Source organism: Xyrauchen texanus, chromosome 10, assembly GCF_025860055.1.
Source record: "Xyrauchen texanus isolate HMW12.3.18 chromosome 10, RBS_HiC_50CHRs, whole genome shotgun sequence".
NCBI lineage: Eukaryota > Metazoa > Chordata > Actinopteri > Cypriniformes > Catostomidae > Xyrauchen > Xyrauchen texanus.
Window position 1 is genome coordinate 1,805,041 of NC_068285.1, and position 20,389 is coordinate 1,825,429.

General features: G+C 46.7%; 3 protein-coding genes across 15 annotated transcripts in view; 2 read left to right on the forward strand and 1 right to left on the reverse strand.

Moving 5' to 3' along the window:
- LOC127650623 (NACHT, LRR and PYD domains-containing protein 3-like) overlaps positions 1-20,389 on the reverse strand; it is a 615,184-nt gene that overhangs the window by 567,182 nt on the left and 27,613 nt on the right. The window lies entirely within an intron of this gene.
- The window catches only part of LOC127650622 (NACHT, LRR and PYD domains-containing protein 3-like), a 527,629-nt gene that overhangs the window by 399,091 nt on the left and 108,149 nt on the right, over positions 1-20,389 (forward strand). The gene's annotated exons all lie outside the window — the stretch shown is intronic.
- The window catches only part of LOC127650628 (NACHT, LRR and PYD domains-containing protein 3-like), an 857,046-nt gene that overhangs the window by 392,725 nt on the left and 443,932 nt on the right, over positions 1-20,389 (forward strand). For 2 of the 8 annotated variants that reach the window (XM_052136180.1, XM_052136179.1), the window contains one exon: positions 4,901-4,981. The exons of 3 other annotated variants lie outside the window; for them this stretch is intronic. In XM_052136180.1, coding sequence (XP_051992140.1) covers positions 4,929-4,981 — 53 coding nt within the window. In that variant the 5' untranslated portion in view covers positions 4,901-4,928. Of the gene's footprint in view, positions 1-3,220; positions 3,334-4,900; positions 4,982-12,810; positions 12,919-20,389 lie in introns of all 8 variants that reach the window. 3 more of the 8 variants (XM_052136183.1, XM_052136176.1, XM_052136177.1) reach the window with 3 other exon arrangements.

Genomic DNA, 20,389 nt, shown 5'->3' on the forward strand with positions numbered 1-20,389 from the left:
GAAGGCCTGAGAGAGTTTCATTTGTTCTGACTCTATTGCAGCTCTTAATAGTTTCAATTCAAAAGAAACAATAAGAGATGATTTATTGATGGAGATATTTATGATAATGCTGAGAATACAAAGAGTTGTAATTAATGTACAGTTGTGTTGGGTTGCTGCTGATGTTGGTGTGGAGGGTGATGAGATAGCAGATGGGATGCAAAGAGAGAGTTGAAATTAAAGGACAATGAAATAATGAAAGTTTGGAAAAGATGAGGCCAAATGGAAGAACGGCAGTGAGGGAATCAGTAGCAGAAGAAGTGGGACACAGATAGCAAACAGAAATCAATTAAGCTGAAGACTCTCAAAGGAAAATGCAGAAGAGAAGAAGTGATTCTTTCAAGATTAAGACTCGGACATACTGGATTCAAATCCTTTATTTAATGGCAAAGTGTATATCAGATAAATGTGATGTTTGTAATGTTCCTGAACATGTTGAGCATGTCATAATGAGGTGTAATAAATATCATTCAGAGAGGAACATTTTATGTGATAAGATGTCTGAGCTGGAACGAGGATGAAATTTACAAGAGATTTTAGGGATATGTGAGAAAATGAGGGAATGTTGTAAATCTCTCTTTACTTTTCTTAAAGATACAGGATTTATTTATTTATTGAGTAAACTGAAGTTCATAAAGGCCTGATGTTGCACACTTCAGTACAGCAGATGGAGGATGAATCTAAACACGTTGTTTTGTGACCGTCATTAAACTCAGAGAGAAAATGCAGTGAGGTGTCAATCAGAAATAAAGCACTGAAGAAGAGAAAGAAAACTGATTCCTTCAAGTCTCAATACTATATAAGAGATCTCAGGCAGTTGTTAGAAAAGTATTTCGGGCTGCTAAAATAATTTACTGGAGACCATTTTGTGATGAAATTGGTGAAAGTTTAAATATTAGTGATTTATGGGGCATGATTAGAAAAATGTTAGGGATTGAAAAATACAGAACAGTACCGGTAATAATAGATGGCGATAAATATCTCATTTCTGATAGTGGAAAAGAAGAAGCATTGACAAAAGCATTTGTTCAAATACATATAAATATTAATATATCACAGGATATGAAAATACAAAGAGAACAAACTATGAGATAAAATACTGATATCATGGTCCAAAAGGGTCTTCTGGATGTATTTTGGATGTAGATTTGACATTATATGAACTTAAGCAGGCATTGTCAGGTATAAGACATACATCTCAAAAGCGATATATGCATGAAATGATAAAGCATCTATCAGATATATCATTGAATAATATATTACATCTTTTTAATAAGGTGTGGAAATTATGAAAGCTCTCAACTTCTTGGAAACATGGAGTAATTGTTCCTATAGCTAAACCAGGGAGGAACCATTCCATAGCAGCTAACTATAGAAGTTCAGAGGCTAAAATGAAAAATGACATACTGGAGTACATTAAAGGGACGTGCTGAAAAGCAGCTAAAATGCACAAAAAGAAGCTCAGAACATAAGAATAGATAACATTAATATCAGTTCCACAGTGGCAGTGCCAATAATACCACCCTGACTTTTCCCAATGCCAGCCGTTGATCTTCAGTTGTTAGATAAGATGAAAAGGGAAGAAATATTTCAAAGTATATAGTTGTGAAACAGCATTTGGGACATGAATATTACAATAGTATTCAAATCTATACAGATTCTGGACAAACGGCAGCAGCTGTTTATATTCCTCACTTTAAATACAGTATTGTAAAGATGATCTTTGAGTGCTGCTTGTCTCTATCATGAGAAAAAGGCTCCACTGACAGCAGTAAAAGACACATTTGATAAAGTTTAATTACAGGACACAATTGTCCAGCATCTGCAAAGAGCATCAAACACTAGCACGGGTGCAATAACATGCTGTATTCTTACAAAGATTAATTGCACAAGTTAAATATTTATTTTTTATTTACGTTTAGCAGAGAAATAATTTACAGCACAAATTATGGTTACTCCAGTGAAGCTTGTGCATCAGCATTAGATGTAAATGTTCTGCCCCTTACTGAAACAGGAAATATGATTGGTTAAAATATCCAAATATGTTCTGATTGGTGGATCATGTTAGTCTGTGTTACCTGTGCCATCAGTTGCACTCCCACCTACCGCCGCTCCTGTGCAATTAGAGATAAACTTTGTGCACTTAAATACATTTTTTTTATAAATAGTAGATTGAAAAAATTTCGGGTCAAAAGGCTACTCATTGTTCTGGTGGCCATACTTATCATTACTTATTTCAGGTGGGCATACGCAACATCCTTAGAAAGATAGGTGGGCGTTTGGCGTTTTTCTGTGTATTTTGTCAGGGACGTGCACAGACATTTTGAGGGGCAGGGGCAAGTGAAAAAAAGGGCACTTCTCATAATTACGTATTTTTTTTTTACTTTTTTAAACAAAAAAGTATATATATTAACACAACTCTGACTTCCTTTTTAAAAAAATTATTTTTAAAAGTTAATTAATTTTATCTTCCTCAAACTCAACATTATCCACCGTTTCCCCCTCTATAGTCTCTTCCTCTTCACCACAGTGATTTCCTGATGATCTTTGTAATCTGTGTCAGTCATTGCCTCTATAACCTCCTTTTGTCTTTCAGTTGTCGTTTTAGATATTTCAACTGCTCTCTCAGGTGTAACACTTTCAACAGTTAACTGTTCTCTCTTGGGTTTTGCTTCTGATACCTGGTTTTATCCACGCATTTAGTGATTTGCTACTCTTGGCTGTTTCCTGGCGCTCCTTCTCTTTCCTTTTCTGTATCCTTTCTTTTTTTTGGCATTATGCTGCCTGCAGGCATGATTAAAATTAATTGTTTAAATACTTTTTGTTTCACAAGCAAAATAACTTTTTAGCTGCCTTCACACAAGCATCAGAATACTGAATTGCCTGAATGTTTTAATCAAATATATAATATGTAGGCTACATAAGAGGGAGCGCTTCAGAACTCCTGACCCGATATTTATATACACTATTCAATAAATATATTTGCTTGCAGGGAAGCTGTGCGCATTCTGCGCAAACAGGAATATATATTATTTAAAAAAAAGCACCCCAGAAAAAAGGGCACTTTCTCTCCAGGAATAAAAAGGGCAGGTGCTCAAGCCCCTTTTGATGTCTATGTGTGCACGTGCCTGCATTTTGTGACAAGAGCAGGAAATTACACGACGAGAGAAACAGTGAAAAGGTTTGACAGTTTTTGTTCCACTGAATCGTCTGAAACAATCAATAAATTCATTGTGAAGTATTTTGTAGGTGATATTCTAGTCAGTAAAGAGGAACATCAACAGTTCTTGACAGGTGAGTACTGAACTGCTGTTAAACAGCGAGGTTAAGTTAGTTTTGTTTTTGATGTTTCAGTCACATTCAGTGATGGGGAGGGTCTCAAGATGGCGGAGTGAACAGTCGTAAATTGATCAAGAGTGATAATAATTGTTATTTTTAATTGTAATTTATTATTAGTAGCTGCTAAAAATCATCAGAGAGGTACTTTCTTATTTGCGGAAGCTAACTTCAGTAAGACATCATAATGCAGAAATCTGTAGACACGTCGAGTCTGCTGCAGAAGAAAAAAGACTTGAAGTCACTCTTATACTTGCAAAGCGAAAGATGGAGCAATGTGTAACTCTGACCCAAACACCCCAACAAAACATCCACAGAAAAAGCCACGAACGATGATGGATGTGAGTCTCTAAGTGAAATGCAAGAAAACATCTTTCGTATCTTGACTGTGAAAATCGATGAAAGAGCGAATCAAACTGACATGGCAGTAAAATCTCTGTTTATTAATATATGGTTTGATAATAACATTGTATTAGTCAGTTAATGAACAGTGATGGAGGTTTGTCATCATACACAGATTTGCTGAACAAGTTTAAAATCCCAATTACACTTTTAGACGATTGTGATGGACGCTAAAAATAATACACACAAAGATATTTTATCTTCTCAAGAATAACTGCAGCGAAAACCCTTTGATTATTTCATATAAATAAATGTAAACATCTTAATAGACAAAGTTTAAAATAATTGCATTAGAAATGTCATAAAAATAATGTTACATATCCCCAGCTAGATTTTTCATTTTATAAATGATTTTAAACAATACTGTAATCTTTTGTATAAGTGTAAAAATAAAAAAGCTTCCAGGGCTTGTAATATTGTTTGCAAATTCAAAATGGATAAATAAATGGCATCTTATCCCTTTGTTTATTTGTTTTGTTTTTTAATACTCTGGGATTATTATTTGTATTTGTTAATTTTTCTGTATCTTATTATTTGAATAACTGTATTATTTGTACCTGAGATGGAAATTATACAATGTTTAATGTGTGGGATTTTCTCTTGATGTTTTTATGTTAATATGCAGTTTAAATAAAGAAATAAAGAAACATTCAGCGATTATCGGCGATAACTCTTAAACGACTTTCTAAAATAATATTACTGTAAAACATGGAAACTAATAATATTCTTCAAGCTTGTTTTCATTATTTTCACTCGATATTATGAGCATTTGTCTGCAAAATCCGTCGCAATGTGAGTTACCGATATCTAATCACAGCAGAACAAACAGATACTGAGACTTTTGCTCTTTTATCTGAATTGTCAGTATGTGTTCAGTTTCTTTGGCACTGAAATGTTATTTCTTCTATTGACTTGAAACGTTGCTTTGTTTTCTTCTGTTGAGTCTTCTGATGTTTTCTCTTTATGCTGGTGTTTAACATGTCATAAAAGCTGACAGTCTGCAATTGAACCTCATTGATTCATTTCTAATGGAATATTCTAGAGGACAAATAAAAACAAATATGTGTCAGTATTGAACAAATAAACACGCCACAAATATAGATGATGTCCCGTTTGTTGACAGGTGTTCAGTGGACTGTTCAGATGATGTCATGGACTCCACAAAGGATCTCAGTGGACAGACAGACACAGGGAAGGTCAAGAGGTCAGAGGATTTCAATGCTTTAATAAAATACACTGATAGATATTTCTGATATGCTGCACAACACTACAGTATAAAAACACTGAGGAGAAATGAGAACAGACTGGATTATCTCAAGTATAAACATGTGAAAACAGCTTTAGGGTAAAGTGAGATCTACAGTCAGATGACAGTGAGACCGGTTTGATTCAATCACAGACAGAACTGGAGAAATGTACATTATTTAGGATTGGGGTCAAAGGTAATTTGTGTGTATGTAAACGTACATTTGATAATTTAATTCTTGTGAAAACAGTTTTTCAGAAAGCAGCACATTGCATTGTATAGTGTACATCAATTCTGTGCATTTATTGGCATGTAAATTTGAAACTCTTCAGTCGTAGCTGAAAGTTATTCGGCCCTCGTAAAAGAGTCCCCCTTCATCCACTAGACAGACAGATAAACTCTTCCACAAGTGAGTTGAACTGAAGCATGGATTTATTAGCACACCACCACTTAGGGTTGCCACCTGTCCTGTAAAACAAGGGATCGTCCCATATTTAAAGATAAAATAATGCATCCGGTATTGAATCAATACATGATGTGAATTTGTCCCGTATTTAAGATGGTCAGATGGCATCATGGTGAAATCGTTCCAGATCTGCAATTAAACATTGATTTAAGTTGGAAAATGTCTCTTCAGTGGGTAATACTGTGGAGGGTAAGGGACCATCTGAAATGTTCACAAATGGTGGTAAAACTGGAGTTCCCCTTCTGTCGCTCTCTCCACGTTGTGTTGGAGAAGTGACACTAGGGGTCTCTCTTGAGCGCCGATATCCACCTCTGATCTATGAAAAAAGGCCAATGAGAGTTGGCAGCCAGTATTTGCATGTCCCGCCCCCGGACATACGGGTATTTAAGTGGCGCAAATACGGGAGTTCATTCAGAAAATTTCTTCGGAGCCGATGGTCTGTCTGCAGTTTGCTGCAAGTTACACACCACTAACGTTCCTGTTTCCTCTGACGATCTGCATGCTGTTGGATTTGACGGCGCACAACAGCGGCTTTCTCCTACTTTGGACGGCGTGCATTGTTGCCCCTGAGCGCTTCGACAGCGCAGACACACACACATATTGTGTATTAAAAGAGTTATTTCCCTTAAAAGAGTGAATTTCTCTAAAAGAGCAAAACATAGCGGCGTTGAACGTCCTTTTCAGGACGCGTCTTTTTTAAGATGCCCTTCCGCCCCTGTGTTGTTCCTGGATGCGGTAGAGTGCTCTCCACTTCAGACGGCCACAGGCGCTGTCTCGTGTGTTTGGGCCGCGATCACACTGAGGCGGCGTTTGTGGATGGCTCATGTTCTCACTGCAAGAACATGACCATGACCACGTTGCGGTCGCGGCTTGCTTTCAACAGAGAGCAAGCCACCCCAGCTGCACCCCGCATTGCTCCTTCTTCCCACGGGATTGAGGACGATGCGGTTGGCGCTGGGGGCGATTTGGGGCGGCAGCGGGTGCAGTTTCGCCGGTAGCCCCCGCGAACCTCCCGTTCCCCGACACGCTCGCTGGTCCCCGTCTACGCTCGCGGCGATAACGGCTCGCCTCACGGCCCGGCTGTCTATCCTCCCGAGCCCGAAGCAGATGAGCTTGCCGCTGCATCGGAGAGTGTGATGTCTGATGCCGAGGACTCCCCTGGACTGCCGCCTTCGGGCCAGCAGGCCCAGGCTGAGGCCGACGCTCAGATGTCTGACATGCTTTCCCGGGCCGCCGTGAGCGTGGGGTTGGATTGGAACCCTCCATCCTCCCCACAGCCTTCACGGTTGGATGACTGGTTCCTGGGGACAGCGCGCCGTTCGCGGCCACGCATCCCCCCATTTCCACACCGTCGAGGACTTCGCCCAACAGTTCTCCGCGGTGAAGAAGCACATCATGCCCCACCGCACACCTGCCGCTACGGGCCCTGCCCCGTCTGCCCGCCGAGGGCGTCCCCCTGCGACGAAACCAGCTCCTGCTCCGCCTCAACCCGGGCCCAGCTCTCAGCCCCAGCGTCGAGCACCCCGCAGGCGGCGCACGCCCCCTGTCTCACGAACCCCCTCTAGGACCCGGAAGACTCCCAAGCGTTCCTGAGACAGCCGACCCAGAGCCCAAGACATTAGCTCCGGAGGTGGTAAGACCGCTCCGTCCCCTGGTGGAGGGCCGGGAGGAGAATCCTTTGTTTTTTCATTTGCCACACCCCCTGACGGGGGCTGTGGTACTCACATTCTCAATAAAAGAGCTATTTCCTTTGCCTCTGGGTCACCTGGCCCGCAAATACCGTTCTCACGGCAATCTGCTTTCATATTACGACAGTCCCGGTACACCGGACGCGGCGATCCCGCCTTCCACCTGCCTACGACTGCCCCCCGGCCAGCCGGTTCAGACGAGTCCAGAGGACGTCAGCAGACCTCCTCCTTAGTCACGAACCCGCCCCCTGCCGGGTGCGCGGAGCAAGGTAAGTGCTTTTTGTCTATTCTCAGCACCCCAGCCTCAGGCCGCAATGAAGCCGCCCGACGCTGCATTACCTGTTCCGCCCCGCTGCGAGGCCCCGCCGGGTACGTCCAAAATACTCGTCCCTTTGGTGCCCCTAGCGCAGAGCTGGGAAGCGTGGTTTTCACTTCCCAACGCATCACGCTGGCTGCACCGGACCATTCGACTCGGTTACGCAATTCAGTTTGCCCGGCTCCCGCCCCCCTTCAGGGGCGTCCGCTTTTCCGCAGTACACGGCAAGCATGCCAGTTCCCTGCGCACGGAAATCGCGACCCTCTTAGCCAAGGGCGCGGTAGAGCCCGTCCCTCCAACCGAAATGAGGAAGGGTTTCTACAGCCCTTACTTCATTGTACCCAAGAAAGGCGGCGGCTTACGACCAATCCTGGACCTGCGAAGTTTTCAATCGGCCTTGTTAAAACTCCCGCTCAAAATGCTCACGCAGAGAAATATTCTGGCTGGCGCTCAGCATCTAGATTGGTTCGCAGCGGTAGACCTGAAGGACGCGTACTTCCACGTCTCAATTCTGCCACGACACCGACCCTTCTTACGGTTCGTGTTCGACGGCCAGGCGTTTCAGTACAAAGTCCTCCCCTTCGGCCTGTCTCTGTCCCTCCCGTCTTCACGAAGGTCGCAGAGGCGGCCCTTGCCCCGCTATGAGTAGCCGGCATCCGCAGAGACCAGGTGCTCCGGCACCTCAGCCGTTTGGGTCAACTGGGAAAAGAGCAAGCTCACTCCGGTTCAGAGCATCTCTTTTCTCGGGTTGGAGTTAGACTCAGTCTCAATGACAGCACGTCTCACGAGCGAGCATGCTCAGTCGGTGCTGGACTGCCTCGCTTCCTTCAAGCCAGGCACAGTGGTCCCTCTAAAACTTTTCCAGAGGCTCCTGGAGCATATGGCGTCCTCCGCGGCGGTCGCGCCGCTGGGGTTGATGCATATGAGACCACTCCAGCACTGGCTCCAGACTCGAGTCCCGAGACAAGCATGGCACCACGGCACGCATCGGGTAAGGATCACCCCCGCCTGCCTCAAAACACTCTGACCAGACCTCTGCTTTTTACGGGCAGGAGTGCCCCTGCAGCAGGTGTCCCGACACGTTCTGGTCACAACCGACGCCTCCCGGTCCGGGTGGGGTGCCATGTACAGCGGGCACGCAGCAGCGGGCCATTGGAAAGGGGCCCCGCTGCGTTGGCACATCAACTGCCTGGAGTTGCTGACCGTCCTTCTTTCTCTCAGGAAGTTCCTCCCGTTAGTTCGGGACAAACACGTCCTTGTGAGATCGGACAGCACCACGGTGGTGGCATACATAAATCGCCAAGGCGGCGTACGCTCCCGCCACATGTCACAACTCGCCCGCCGTCTCCTCCTATGGAGCCAGCAGCGACTCAGGTCGTTGCGTGCCACTCACATCCCCGGCAAGCTCAACGTCGTAGCGGACGCACTATCACGACAACGCCTGCCCGGCGGGGAGTGGAGGCTTCACCCCCAGTCGGTCCAGCTGATTTGGGAACGGTTTGGCAAGGCCCAGGTAGACCTGTTTGCCTCCCAGGAAACCTCCCACTGCCCGCTCTGGTACGCCCTAACAGAGGCTCCCCTTGGGACAGACGCGCTGGCACACAGCTGGCCCTCGGGGCTGTGCAAGTACGTATTTCCCCCAGTGAGCCTTCTTGCACCGGTGCTGTGCAAGGTCAGGGAGGACGAGGAGCGAGTCACGTTGGTGGCCCCCTACTGGCCCACTCGGACTTGGTTCTCGGAACTCAGACTTCTGGCAAATTCCCCTGAGAAAGGACCTCCTCTCTCAGGGACAGGGCACGCTCTGGCACCCGCGCCCAGACCTCTGGAACCTCCACGTCTGGTCCCTGGACGGGATGCGGAAGAGCTAGCCGGCTTACCGGCGACCGTTGTGAATACAATTAACCAAGCCAGAGCCCCTTCTACCAGGCGCCTTTACGCCCTAAAGTGGCGCTTGTTCGCAGATTGGTGTTCTTCCCGAACTGAAGACCCGCAGAGATGCGCGATTAGGTCAGTGCTCCTGTTCCTACAGGAGAGGCTGGACAGGAGGCTGTCCCCGTCCACCCTCAAGGTGTATGTTGCCGCCATTGCCGCCCACCACGATCCTGTAGACGGCAAGTCTTTGGGTAAGCACAACCTGATCCTCAGGTTCCTGAGAGGCGCCCGGAGGTTGAATCCCTCCCGGCCAGGCCTAGTTCCCTCCTGGGATCTCTCGGTAGTCTTGGCAGGACTCCAGAGACCCCCCTTCGAGCCGCTTGAATCAATTGGACTCAGGGCCCTCTGTCTTAAGACGGCCCTGCTGATCGCGCTCGCCTCTATCAAGAGGGTCGGGGACCTGCAAGCGTTCTCTGTCAGCGACACTTGCCTGGAGTTCGGTCCGGCAGATACGTCTGTGATCCTAAGACCGCGACCGGGCTATGTGCCCAAGGTTCCTACCACACCATTCCGAGATCAGGTAGTGAACCTGCAAGAGCTGCCCCGGGAGGAGGCAGACCCAGCCCTTTCGTTGCTATGTCCAGTGCGTGCCCTGCGCATTTACCTGGACCGCACACAGAGCACCAGACGCTCTGAGCAGCTCTTTGTCTGCTTTGGGGGACGGCAGAAAGGGAATGCCGTCTCCAAACAGAGGCTCGTCCACTGGGTTGTCGACGCCATCACACTGGCTTATCACACCCAGGCCGTGCCCCTACCCTTGCGGGTCCGAGCTCACTCAACAAGGGGTGTTGCGTCCTCGTGGGCACTGGCCAAGGGCACCTCCCTAGCAGACATCTGTAGAGCCGCGGGTTGGGCAACACCCAACACCGTCGCGAGGTTTTACAACCTCCGCGTTGAGTCGGTTGCGTCTCGTGTTTTCTCAGGTCCGAGCCCGTAGAACTCGGTAACACGTAGACCGACCGGCAGGGTGGATCGCTTGCGCCCAGCGCCCTTTTCCTGACGTCAAGGTTAAGTAGTGCGCCTTTTTTCCCAGGGCGCCCCATTCCGAGTCGGGACCCTGGTCGATTCCTCCCCAGCCCTCCGGGTCCGCGGTTCAGCGGAGGAACTCGCCGAACCAAGCCACTGCGGGTACCCTGATGGCTACCCTGTACTGGTATAGGTGCTCCACAGGTAAGGCCTCCTGCTTGGACTCCCCCTGTGTGTATTTCCACGGTTCTGTCCCCTTACGAGCGGACCCCCGTGTCTCCCTTAGGCAGTTACAGCTGCCCCGGTCACCGTGCTGTAGCAACTCCCCCCTTTCGAGGCTGGATCTACCACCGCACCATACTTTCCACACGAGCCCTAAGACGGCCGCAGTGACGTGTCTACCACTTTTCCTCCCAAAAAAAGGGCAGGTGTGGTCTCCGCGAGGGTCTAGGTAAGACCCCCTTCCCTATATGCGTGTAAGGGCCCCGCCGTGATTGCTCTATGCGAGAAACATAGAGAGAAAGAGGCCCAGCCAGGCTGGCCCGTTCCCATGTTGGCAAACATCGCCTTGTTCCCCTCTCAGGGTAACTAGAAGGATCCCGATGTTCGTGATGGGGCATTGGGGAAGGGTACGTGCAGCCAGGTACAGACGATGCGTGGCACTGGATGAATCCCTGCCCGCCTCTGTATCGGCAGTTCACGCATACGGTTCAGCACATGGCAAGATTGGAATGGGTCCCCTAGTGTCGCTTCCCGACACAACGTGGAGAGAGCGACAGAAGGGGAACGTTTGGTTACGTATGTAACCTCCGTTCCCCGAGGGAGGGAACGACACGTTGTGTCTTTCCTCCGCCATGTCGCTGAACCGAGCCACTGTTGTGGCCGGACCACTTCCGGCTCCTCAGAAAAATCCTGAATGAACTCCCGTATTTGCGCCGCTTAAATACCCGTATGTCTGGGGGCGGGACATGCAAATACTGGCTGCCAACTTTCATTGGCCTTTTTTCATAAATCAGAGGTGGATATCGGCGCTCAAGAGAGACCCCTAGTGTCGCTTCTCCGACACAACGTGTCCTTCCCTCCCTCGGGGAACGGAGGTTACATACGTAACCAAACATTTTTTTAGATATATAAATGTTCAATAAGATCAAACAATGTATGAATACAATCATAAAGACAAGTACAGGTGAAGGAAAAAATAAATAATAAAATAAAGTATAAACCATCCAAAATGTATACATAAATATGATCAAGAAAACAATTAACTGAAAAATTAAAATAAATATATTTGTAACATATTAATGATGTATTTTCATGGCTCAAGAAAGTTCTAATTTTAGCATATAAGAAACGATATACAATTTGTATGAATACTAATTACGCATATTATTATAACCCTCACCCCCTTATTAAGTGTCCCTTATTTTAAAACCTCAAAAGTGTCAAACCTAAATAGAGTTAAACTGAAATAAAGGGGTAAAAAAGGAACAAATAAATTAATTAAGTCTGTACATTAAAGAACTGTAACAGTTTGCTTAAATAACTGCCGTGTATAATATCCTGAAAACACAATAATGATGCAGATGCATGTACCATTACACTGCAGGTGATCTTTCTAAAAATCAAACTTAACCTTAAATAATGTCATCAATATCAAACATAAGATGAAGATAAACATCTCATAAACACTTTGATACTTACAGACAAACTTCTATAAATGATTGAAAAGATGATTGACAGATTTAAGACACCTGTCATCAGCAGATATCAGCATCAACTGAGTAAAACCAGATGCACCACCTAGTGACACAGAAATAAACTACAGAGAACAGAACAAAAGTCTTTCCAGCTTTAGTGACATTCAGATCAGATCTGCTGTGTAATGTCATGTGCTCAAATATATCTTATCAAATAAGCAGAAGTGAAATTGCTGAATGTTGAACTAGGACTGTGCATTAAACATAACCAAACAGTTCCTGTGTGTAACATAACAACAACACGACATCTTCCATAAAACACACAAGGTGTGTGAGAATCAGCAATGTTCAGCTGGTTAGCATGTATTTCAGAAGTCTCATGTTCGGACTGTTTGCACACAACTTTACAGAGAAACTTCAGGAAAACTACAATCTCCAGTGTGCTGCTTTTCACTGTCCTAAACCAGAAATATTCTCAAGATGGAAAGAATTCAATGTAAAATGAGATGTAGTCATTTTCTCTAAGTGACCACTGCTACTAAAATAATAAATATTGATTTCAATGACAACATGACACTGAAAACACTGGAAAAGAACATGTTACCCCCTTGAAGAAGAGAGAAATATTGGGAAGAGTAAAACTGAGAAACTGATGAGAGGAAAAGAGTGTTTGTGAGAGTTTGTAGTTTTTAAAACAGTGTTTAATTGCTGTTGTGTTTTAGTGTCATTCATGGAGAATCTCCTGAATCCAGCTGTGTGTCCTTGAAGAGTGACCGGTCAATGACTCCTCCACTTAAATTCAGTTCAGGAGCCCCTTGTGCTGATGTGAGGTGAGGACTCTCATGTTGACTGACAGTATGAACGTGTACACCACAGTCTGAGGGACCATTAGAAAGAATCCAGTGTAAAAAATGAAAATATAAATGTAAAAAAAATTATTATAAAACATAACAAAAAGATAACAAAATATGACGCAGTGACCGTGTAATGAGGCAGACGAGGAATGAGGACCTAAGTGCAGAGACTAAACCTTGACAGAACATGGAGACATCTACGAAGGGCACAGGAACCTCGAACGAGTAAGTGATAATAGGAAACAGGGCAGGAAACAAGGAACTAACACATACAACGATCGACAAGGAGTGGAAAACACACAGGGTTTATATACACAGACACAGGAGGATCACAAACGACAAACAGGTGCAAACAATGACACAATAATGGCAGTGATGAGATCTGGGAATTGTGGGAAGTGTAGTTTTTCACAAGGACAGTGAGACTCGGGGCGGACAACAGGGAAAACGTGACATGGAATGTGAACAGTGAAACGGAAAACACGGGGTAGACAACAAGGAATCATAACAGACATATAATATATAAGACACGTGTTTATATAATATATAAATGTGTTTTATTGCACTGTATGTTGAAATTATGTTTTCAGATTAATAAAAAAACACATGAACTAAACTCTGTTTAATTGCTGTTTTAGTGTCATTCATGGAGAATCTCCTGAAGCCAGCTGTGTGTCCATGAAGAGTGACAGGTCAATGAATCGTCCAATTAAATTCAGTTCAGGAGAGTCTTTGATCAACTACAGAAACAAACAGGATGAATCAGAGTCAACTGCTGGGAAAGTGCCATTGGACTCCATTTTTGAGGTGTGTATGTGTGTGTGTCTGTGTTTGTGTTTGTATGTGTGTGTGTGAGTGTGAGAGAGAGAACTGTTTTTTTATAATACACACTGTCATGTCTCAAACACTTTAGGAAGCTTTACAGCTTCACCCTCATCTTAATAACACACACACACACACACACACACACACACTGAGGAATTCAAGACAACTAAAGCACAAATAAAATGAGTGATGATTCTTGTCCACTGATCCTTCAGTTCTTGTCTGTTACTGAATGAAGATTTGTTGTTTGAATGTTCACTGATTTCAGGAACTTGAGCACAAAATCATCTCTCTTATGAAGAAAGAGCTAAAGAGTTTCAAGAGACTACTGATCTCAGATTTCCCAGCATGCTCTGAGAGAGAGGAGGAGGATGATGAAGGTCAGAGCAGAGTCAGAGAGGGGTTTCTGAAGATCACACTGCACGTCCTGAAGAAGATGAAGCTGACAGACCTCACTAACACACTTCAAACCAGTAAGAGCTCGCACTCACATCACTATTACATCACGTCACCTTCAGAGGAAACACACAGTGTCTGGATTCACTCAATATTAGTGAAAGAAAATAAACTTAATGTCTAATGACCATTAAACATCAACATCAATTATAATTCCCATTTCTTATACTCTTTACATCAGAACTGATTTCTGTGCATCAACAAAAACTCAAAACAAAACTAAAAGAGAAATTCCAGAGAATTACTGAAGGAATGTCAAATCAAAGCAGCTCATCACTTGTGAAGGAGATCTACACAGAGCTGTACATCACAGAGGGAGGGAGTGAAGAGATCAATAATGAACATGAGGTGAGACAGATTGAGACAGCATCCAGGAGAGCAGAGACACAGGAAACACCAATCAAATGCAATGACATCTTTAAAGCCTTACCTGGACAAGACAAAGCCATCAGAACTGTGCTGACTAAAGGAGTTGCTGGAATTGGGAAAACTGTCTCTGTGCAGAAGTTCATTGTGGACTGGACTGGAAGGAAAAGCAAATCAGGATGTTCACTTCATATTTCCACTTCCTTTCAGAGAGCTCAATCTGATGAAGCACAATAATATCAGTTTGATGGATCTTCTTCATCAGTTTTTCACAGATACAAAAGAACTGAGAGAATTGAAAACATTCCTTGATGACTACAAAGTCATTTTCATTTTTGATGGTCTGGATGAGTGTCGACTTCCTCTAGATTTCCAGAACAATGATATTTTGTGGGATGTGACAGAATCAGCCTCAGTGGATGTGCTGCTGACCAACCTCATCAAGGGGAATCTGCTTCCTTCTGCTCTGCTCTGGATCACCTCTCGACCAGCAGCAGCCAATCAGATTCCTCCTGAGTGTGTTGACCAGCTCACAGATGTACTGAGGCTTCAATGACCCTCAGAAGGACGAGTATTTCAGGAAGAGAATAAAAGATGAGCGTCTGGCCAACAGAATCATCACACACATGAAATCATCAAGAAGCCTGTACATCATGTGTCACATACCAGTCTTCTGTTGGATTTCAGCCACTGTTCTCCAGAGACTGTTGAGTGAAGCAGAGAGTGCAGAGATCCCCAAGACTCTCACTCAAATGTTCACACACTTCCTGATCTTTCAGAGCAAACTGAAGAGCCAGAAGTATGATGGGAAATGTGAGGTGGATCTTCAGCAGGCTAGAAAGAGGATTCTGTCTCTGGGAAAACGTCTCGGGTTATGACTATAACCCTTGTTCCCTGAGAAGGGAACGAGACACTGCGTCGTTGAAAACGACTCTTTGGGGAACGCTCCTTAGCGTGCGCCTCTGAATTATGAATGAAACTATTCCAATCTTGATTGGTGTTGCGTCATGACGTAACATGTGACGGCATAACCGGATGCATAAAAGTGACGCCGGTACACATACACATTAGCCTAGCGATGAAGCAAGCCGCTCTCAGGCCTTGAGGGGCGTGGCAGGACGACGCAGTGTCTCGTTCCTTCTCAGGGAACAAGGGTTATAGTCATAACCCGAGACGTTCCTTCCGAGGGAACTCGCGACTGCGTCGTTGAAAACGACTCTTTGGGGAACGAATGCCCACTAGGCCACGCACCGAAAAAAAGGCCTGCCCTAGGGTGAAACTGAACTCAGGCACTCAGCTAGGACGAGAGCACACGCGTCGCCAGGCGTACTAGGGAGGTGCAGACTGTAAAACCTGATGAAAGTGTGCGGGGTAGCCCAACCGGCTGCCTCACAGATCTCCTGGAGGGGTACTCCCGATAAGAGAGCCCTAGAGGACGCCATGCCTCTAGTTGAATGAGCCCTCACGGCCAAAGGTGAAGGCAAATTACGCACCTTGTAGGCCGAGATAATAGCCTGAACAATCCAATTACTAATGGTTTGTTTCGAGGCAGGAGCCCCTTCTTAGGTGACCCAAAACACACTAACAGTTGGTCCGACCTCCTCCAAGAAGAGGACCTCTCGAGGTTAAACACTCAAATATCTGACAGGGCAGAGCAAATGGAGCCTCTCTTCTTCTGCCGACACATGAGGTGGAGGATAAAAAGCCTGCAGGACCGTGGACCGTGCCGTGTTAGACGGCACCTTAGGCACATAGCCAGGTCTCGGTGTAAAATGGCTTTAACTCCGCCAGGGGCAAACTCCAAGCAAGCTGGCGTCACTGCCAGGGCTTGAAGATCACCCACCCTCTTTAGAGAGGTAATAGCTAAGAGAAAAGCCATCTTGAACGTCAGGTCCTTGGGCTGAAGCCGACTGAAGGGGTTCAAGGGGGCCAGGGATAACCCTTCGAGAACCACCGCCAGGTCCCAGGCAGGAACCCTGGACCTGGTTGTCGGTCTCATCCTCCATGTACCATGGAGAAAACGAATGACCAGCTGGTGCCTCCCCAGAGGCCCATCACTCAGTGGTGCATGGAACGCCGAAATGGTAGCCACGTACACCTTAAGTGTGGAAGGAGAGACCCGCAGAGAAACGATCTTGAAGAAACTCCAGAACTGAAGCCACCGGGCAGTTAACTGGATCTAATTCATGTTCTCTACACCAAGTGGAGAACACATTCCACTTGAGGCCATATAATCTCCTAGTAGACGGAGCCCTAGAGCCAAGTATGGTTTCAACCACCCCGCTGATAGACCAGCATTTAGGTACTGAACCCCCTCAGGGGCCAGACCCACAGTTTCCACAGCTCTGGACGAGGGTGGAAGACTGTGCCCCCGCCTGAGACAACAGATCCCTCCTCAGAGGAATCTGCCATGGCGGAGCTATCAGGAGTGAAATTATGTCTGAGAACCATACTGGGCCGGCCACATGGGGGCAACCAGAAGTAGACTGATGCCCTCTTGGCGGACCCTTTCCAGGACTCCCGGGAGCAGAGCGATCGGGGAAATGCTGCACAGGCGAAGCCTCGGCCAAGCCTGTACCATGGCGTCCAACCCCAGTGGGGCTGGATGTGAGAGGAGAACCAAAGTGGACAGTGGGACGCCTCTCGAGACGCCGAATAGATCCACTTCTGATGGTCCAAATTTGTCCCATATCAACTTCACCACCTCTGGATGAAGTCTCCATTCCCCGGCCTCAGCCCCTGCCTCGACAGGATGTCTGCTCCCTGATTCTGAACCCCGGAATATACATGCTCTGATAGACAGTATTTTCCCTTGGGACCAAAGAATTATCTGATGCGCCAGTCTGCACAGAGGGCGCGATCTGAGTCCTCCTTGTCGGTTCAGATAAGCTACCACTGATGTATTGTCCGAACGTACTAGGACATGGTAACCTTTGATGTCTGGAAGGAAGCTCCTCAGAGCCCTGAACACAGCCAACATCTCTAGACAGTTTATGTGCCAAGAATGATGATGGTCCTGCCACAGACCCCTGGCAAAAGCGGCCGCCCATGATCAGCGCTCCAGCCAGTGAGGGAGGCGTCTGTCGAAACGGTTTTCCGGCGACATGACGCTCCCAACACTGGCCCTAGGGACAGGAACCAAGGTTTCTTCCACATTAGCAGAGAACGAAGGCATCTGCGCGTTACTCTGATTATACTGAAATGGATTCCCCTTGGGGAAAACACCTTGGCTTTCAGCCACCACTGGAGGGGCCTCATGTGCAGAAGGCCCAAAGGTATCAAGTTGGATGCCGCTGCCATGAGGCCCAGCAGTCTTTGAAACTGCTTTACAGTGATGGCCTGGCCTAGTTTTAACCCGACACCATCGCCAGAACGGACTCGACACGCGCAGGAGACATGCGTGCCTGCATCGTAATCGAAGTCCCACACAACACCCAGAAACGTTGTGCACTGGGATGGTTGTAACACACTCTTTTGTGTTGAGTCTCAATGCCAAACTTCGAATATGGCCAAGGATCTACATCTCGATGCCGAATCGCCATTTCTCGAGACTGGGCCAGAATGAGCCAGTCATCGATAAAATTCAGTATGCGGATGCCCTGAAGTCTCAGAGGAGCAGGAGCTGCATCCATACATTTGGTGAATGTGCGGGAGAGAGTGCTAGGCGAACGGAAGAACCCGATATTGGTAAGCTTCGCCCAAAGCTGAACCTCAGGAACCTCCTGTGACATGGAAGGATGGGTACATGAAAATAGGCGTCTTTTAGATCTATCGTGACAAACCAGTCCTCGGATCTGATCTGACTCCACGATGACAGGAATGGTAAGCATTTTGAACCTGAACCTCCTCAAAGGCCGGTTCAAAACTCTGAGATCTAAAATCGGCCTCAACCCCCATCCTTTTTTTTTTTTTTTTTTATATGCAGGACCCATGCAGATATGTTGGGAAGATGATTCCATGCCTCTACAAAATCTATTCACGGGAACCAGCCTCTCGAGGCTGGTCTCGGTGTTTTTCGAGCACTGTTCTCGACTTCCTGAAGCGAGATACCGGCAGGATTTAGTCGATACAGTCCTTGTGACCACAATTGATGTGTGTTTTTATTTTTTGACGCTGAACGGCACGGTGTGCGTTCGCTGGAAATTGATGTGGCCCGAGCGCCAGAGACGGGCGGAACCGACACCGATTTCCTGAGAACTCCAGGCTGCAGAGCAACCTCGGTTGCTCTGCAGCGGGGAGACAGCCCTCCGAGGTTCTACCACCTCGGTAGGACCTCTTTCCCGAGCTTCCACTAAGGGAACCAGCCTCTCGAGGCTGGTCTCGGGTGTTTTTCAAGCACTGTTCTCGACTTCCTGAAGCGAAAGACCGGCAGGATTTAGTCGATACGGTTTCTGTGACCACCATTGATGCTTGTTTTTTTTTTTTTTTTTTTTTTTTTTTACACGAACGGCACGGTGTGCGTTCGCTGGAAATTGATGTGGCCCGGCGTCAGAGACGGCGGAACCGACACCGATTTCCTGAGGACTCCGCTAGCAGAGCAACCTCGGTTGCTCTGCAGCTGGGGATAGCCCTCCGAGGTTCTACCACCTCGGTAGGACCTCTTTCCGAAGCTTCCACTAAGGGAACCAGCCTCTCGAGGCTGGTCTTGGGTGTTTTTCAAGCACTGTTCTCGACTTCCTGAAGCGAAAGACCGGCAGGATTTAGTCGATACGGTTTCTGTGACCACCATTGATGCTTGTTTTTTATTTTTTGACACGTAACGGCACGGTGTGCGCTCGCTGGAAATTGATGTGGCCCGGCGTCAGAGACGGCGGAACCGACACCGATTTCCTGAGGACTCGCCATGCAGAGCAACCTCGGTTGCTCTGCAGCTGGGGATAGCCCTCCGAGGTTCTACCACCTCGGTAGGACCTCTTTCCTGAAGCTTCAACTAAGGGAACCAGCCTCTCGAGGCTGGTCTCGGTGTTTTTCGAGCAGTGTTCCCGACTTCCTGAAGCGGAAACCGGCAGGATTTAGTCGACACGGTTCTTGTGACCACAATTGATGCTTGTTGTTTTTTATTTTATTTTTATATATTTTTTATTTTTTGACACGTAACGCTCGCTATGCGTTCGCTGGAAATTGATGTGGCCCGGCGTCAGAGACGGCGGAAACCAACACCGATTGTGTGCGGCCATGTAAGCCCTACTTATTAAAGCAGATGTATCTCTGCAGGGCTTACTAGGCAGCGCCGGGTTTTAGCCCATATACCGTGCCCCCAAAACATCGCCTGTAATCAAACACTGGGGCTGGAGATACGGGATCGAATGCGGTTTACCCCGATCTCGTTTTAGATATCTTTGTGGAGATCGGAGAAAAACGGCAAACCCCGGCGCTGAGTTTGTGATCTGTGCCGCAGGAAACGCACGTCTAATTTTCAACTTGCGTTCCCTGCTCATTTTGTGGCCAGCTGATATTCAGTCTGGCCACGCACGCGTCACAACCTCAATCAGCTCCTCATAAGCTTGGCCAAAAACTGGCGTGCTTGGCTCACGGTCGTCCACATCGATGCTGAGCATATCCACTTCCTCGGAAGCAGTGAGCTCAAGCAAGGGGACCTGATCATGGGCAGAAGAAGCCGCGACGCTGGCTTCTGCACCACTCACAGTAGGCTCGGATCCTCAAACGAAGAATGAGAACGTGCCGCAGCAGTCTCATTCTCATCTGCAAAATCCGCTCACGAACCCCGCGATTTCAATCGCCGCTGCCTCAACAGACGCTGGACCAAAACCGTGGGGAACGCGAGCCTGACCGTGCTCAT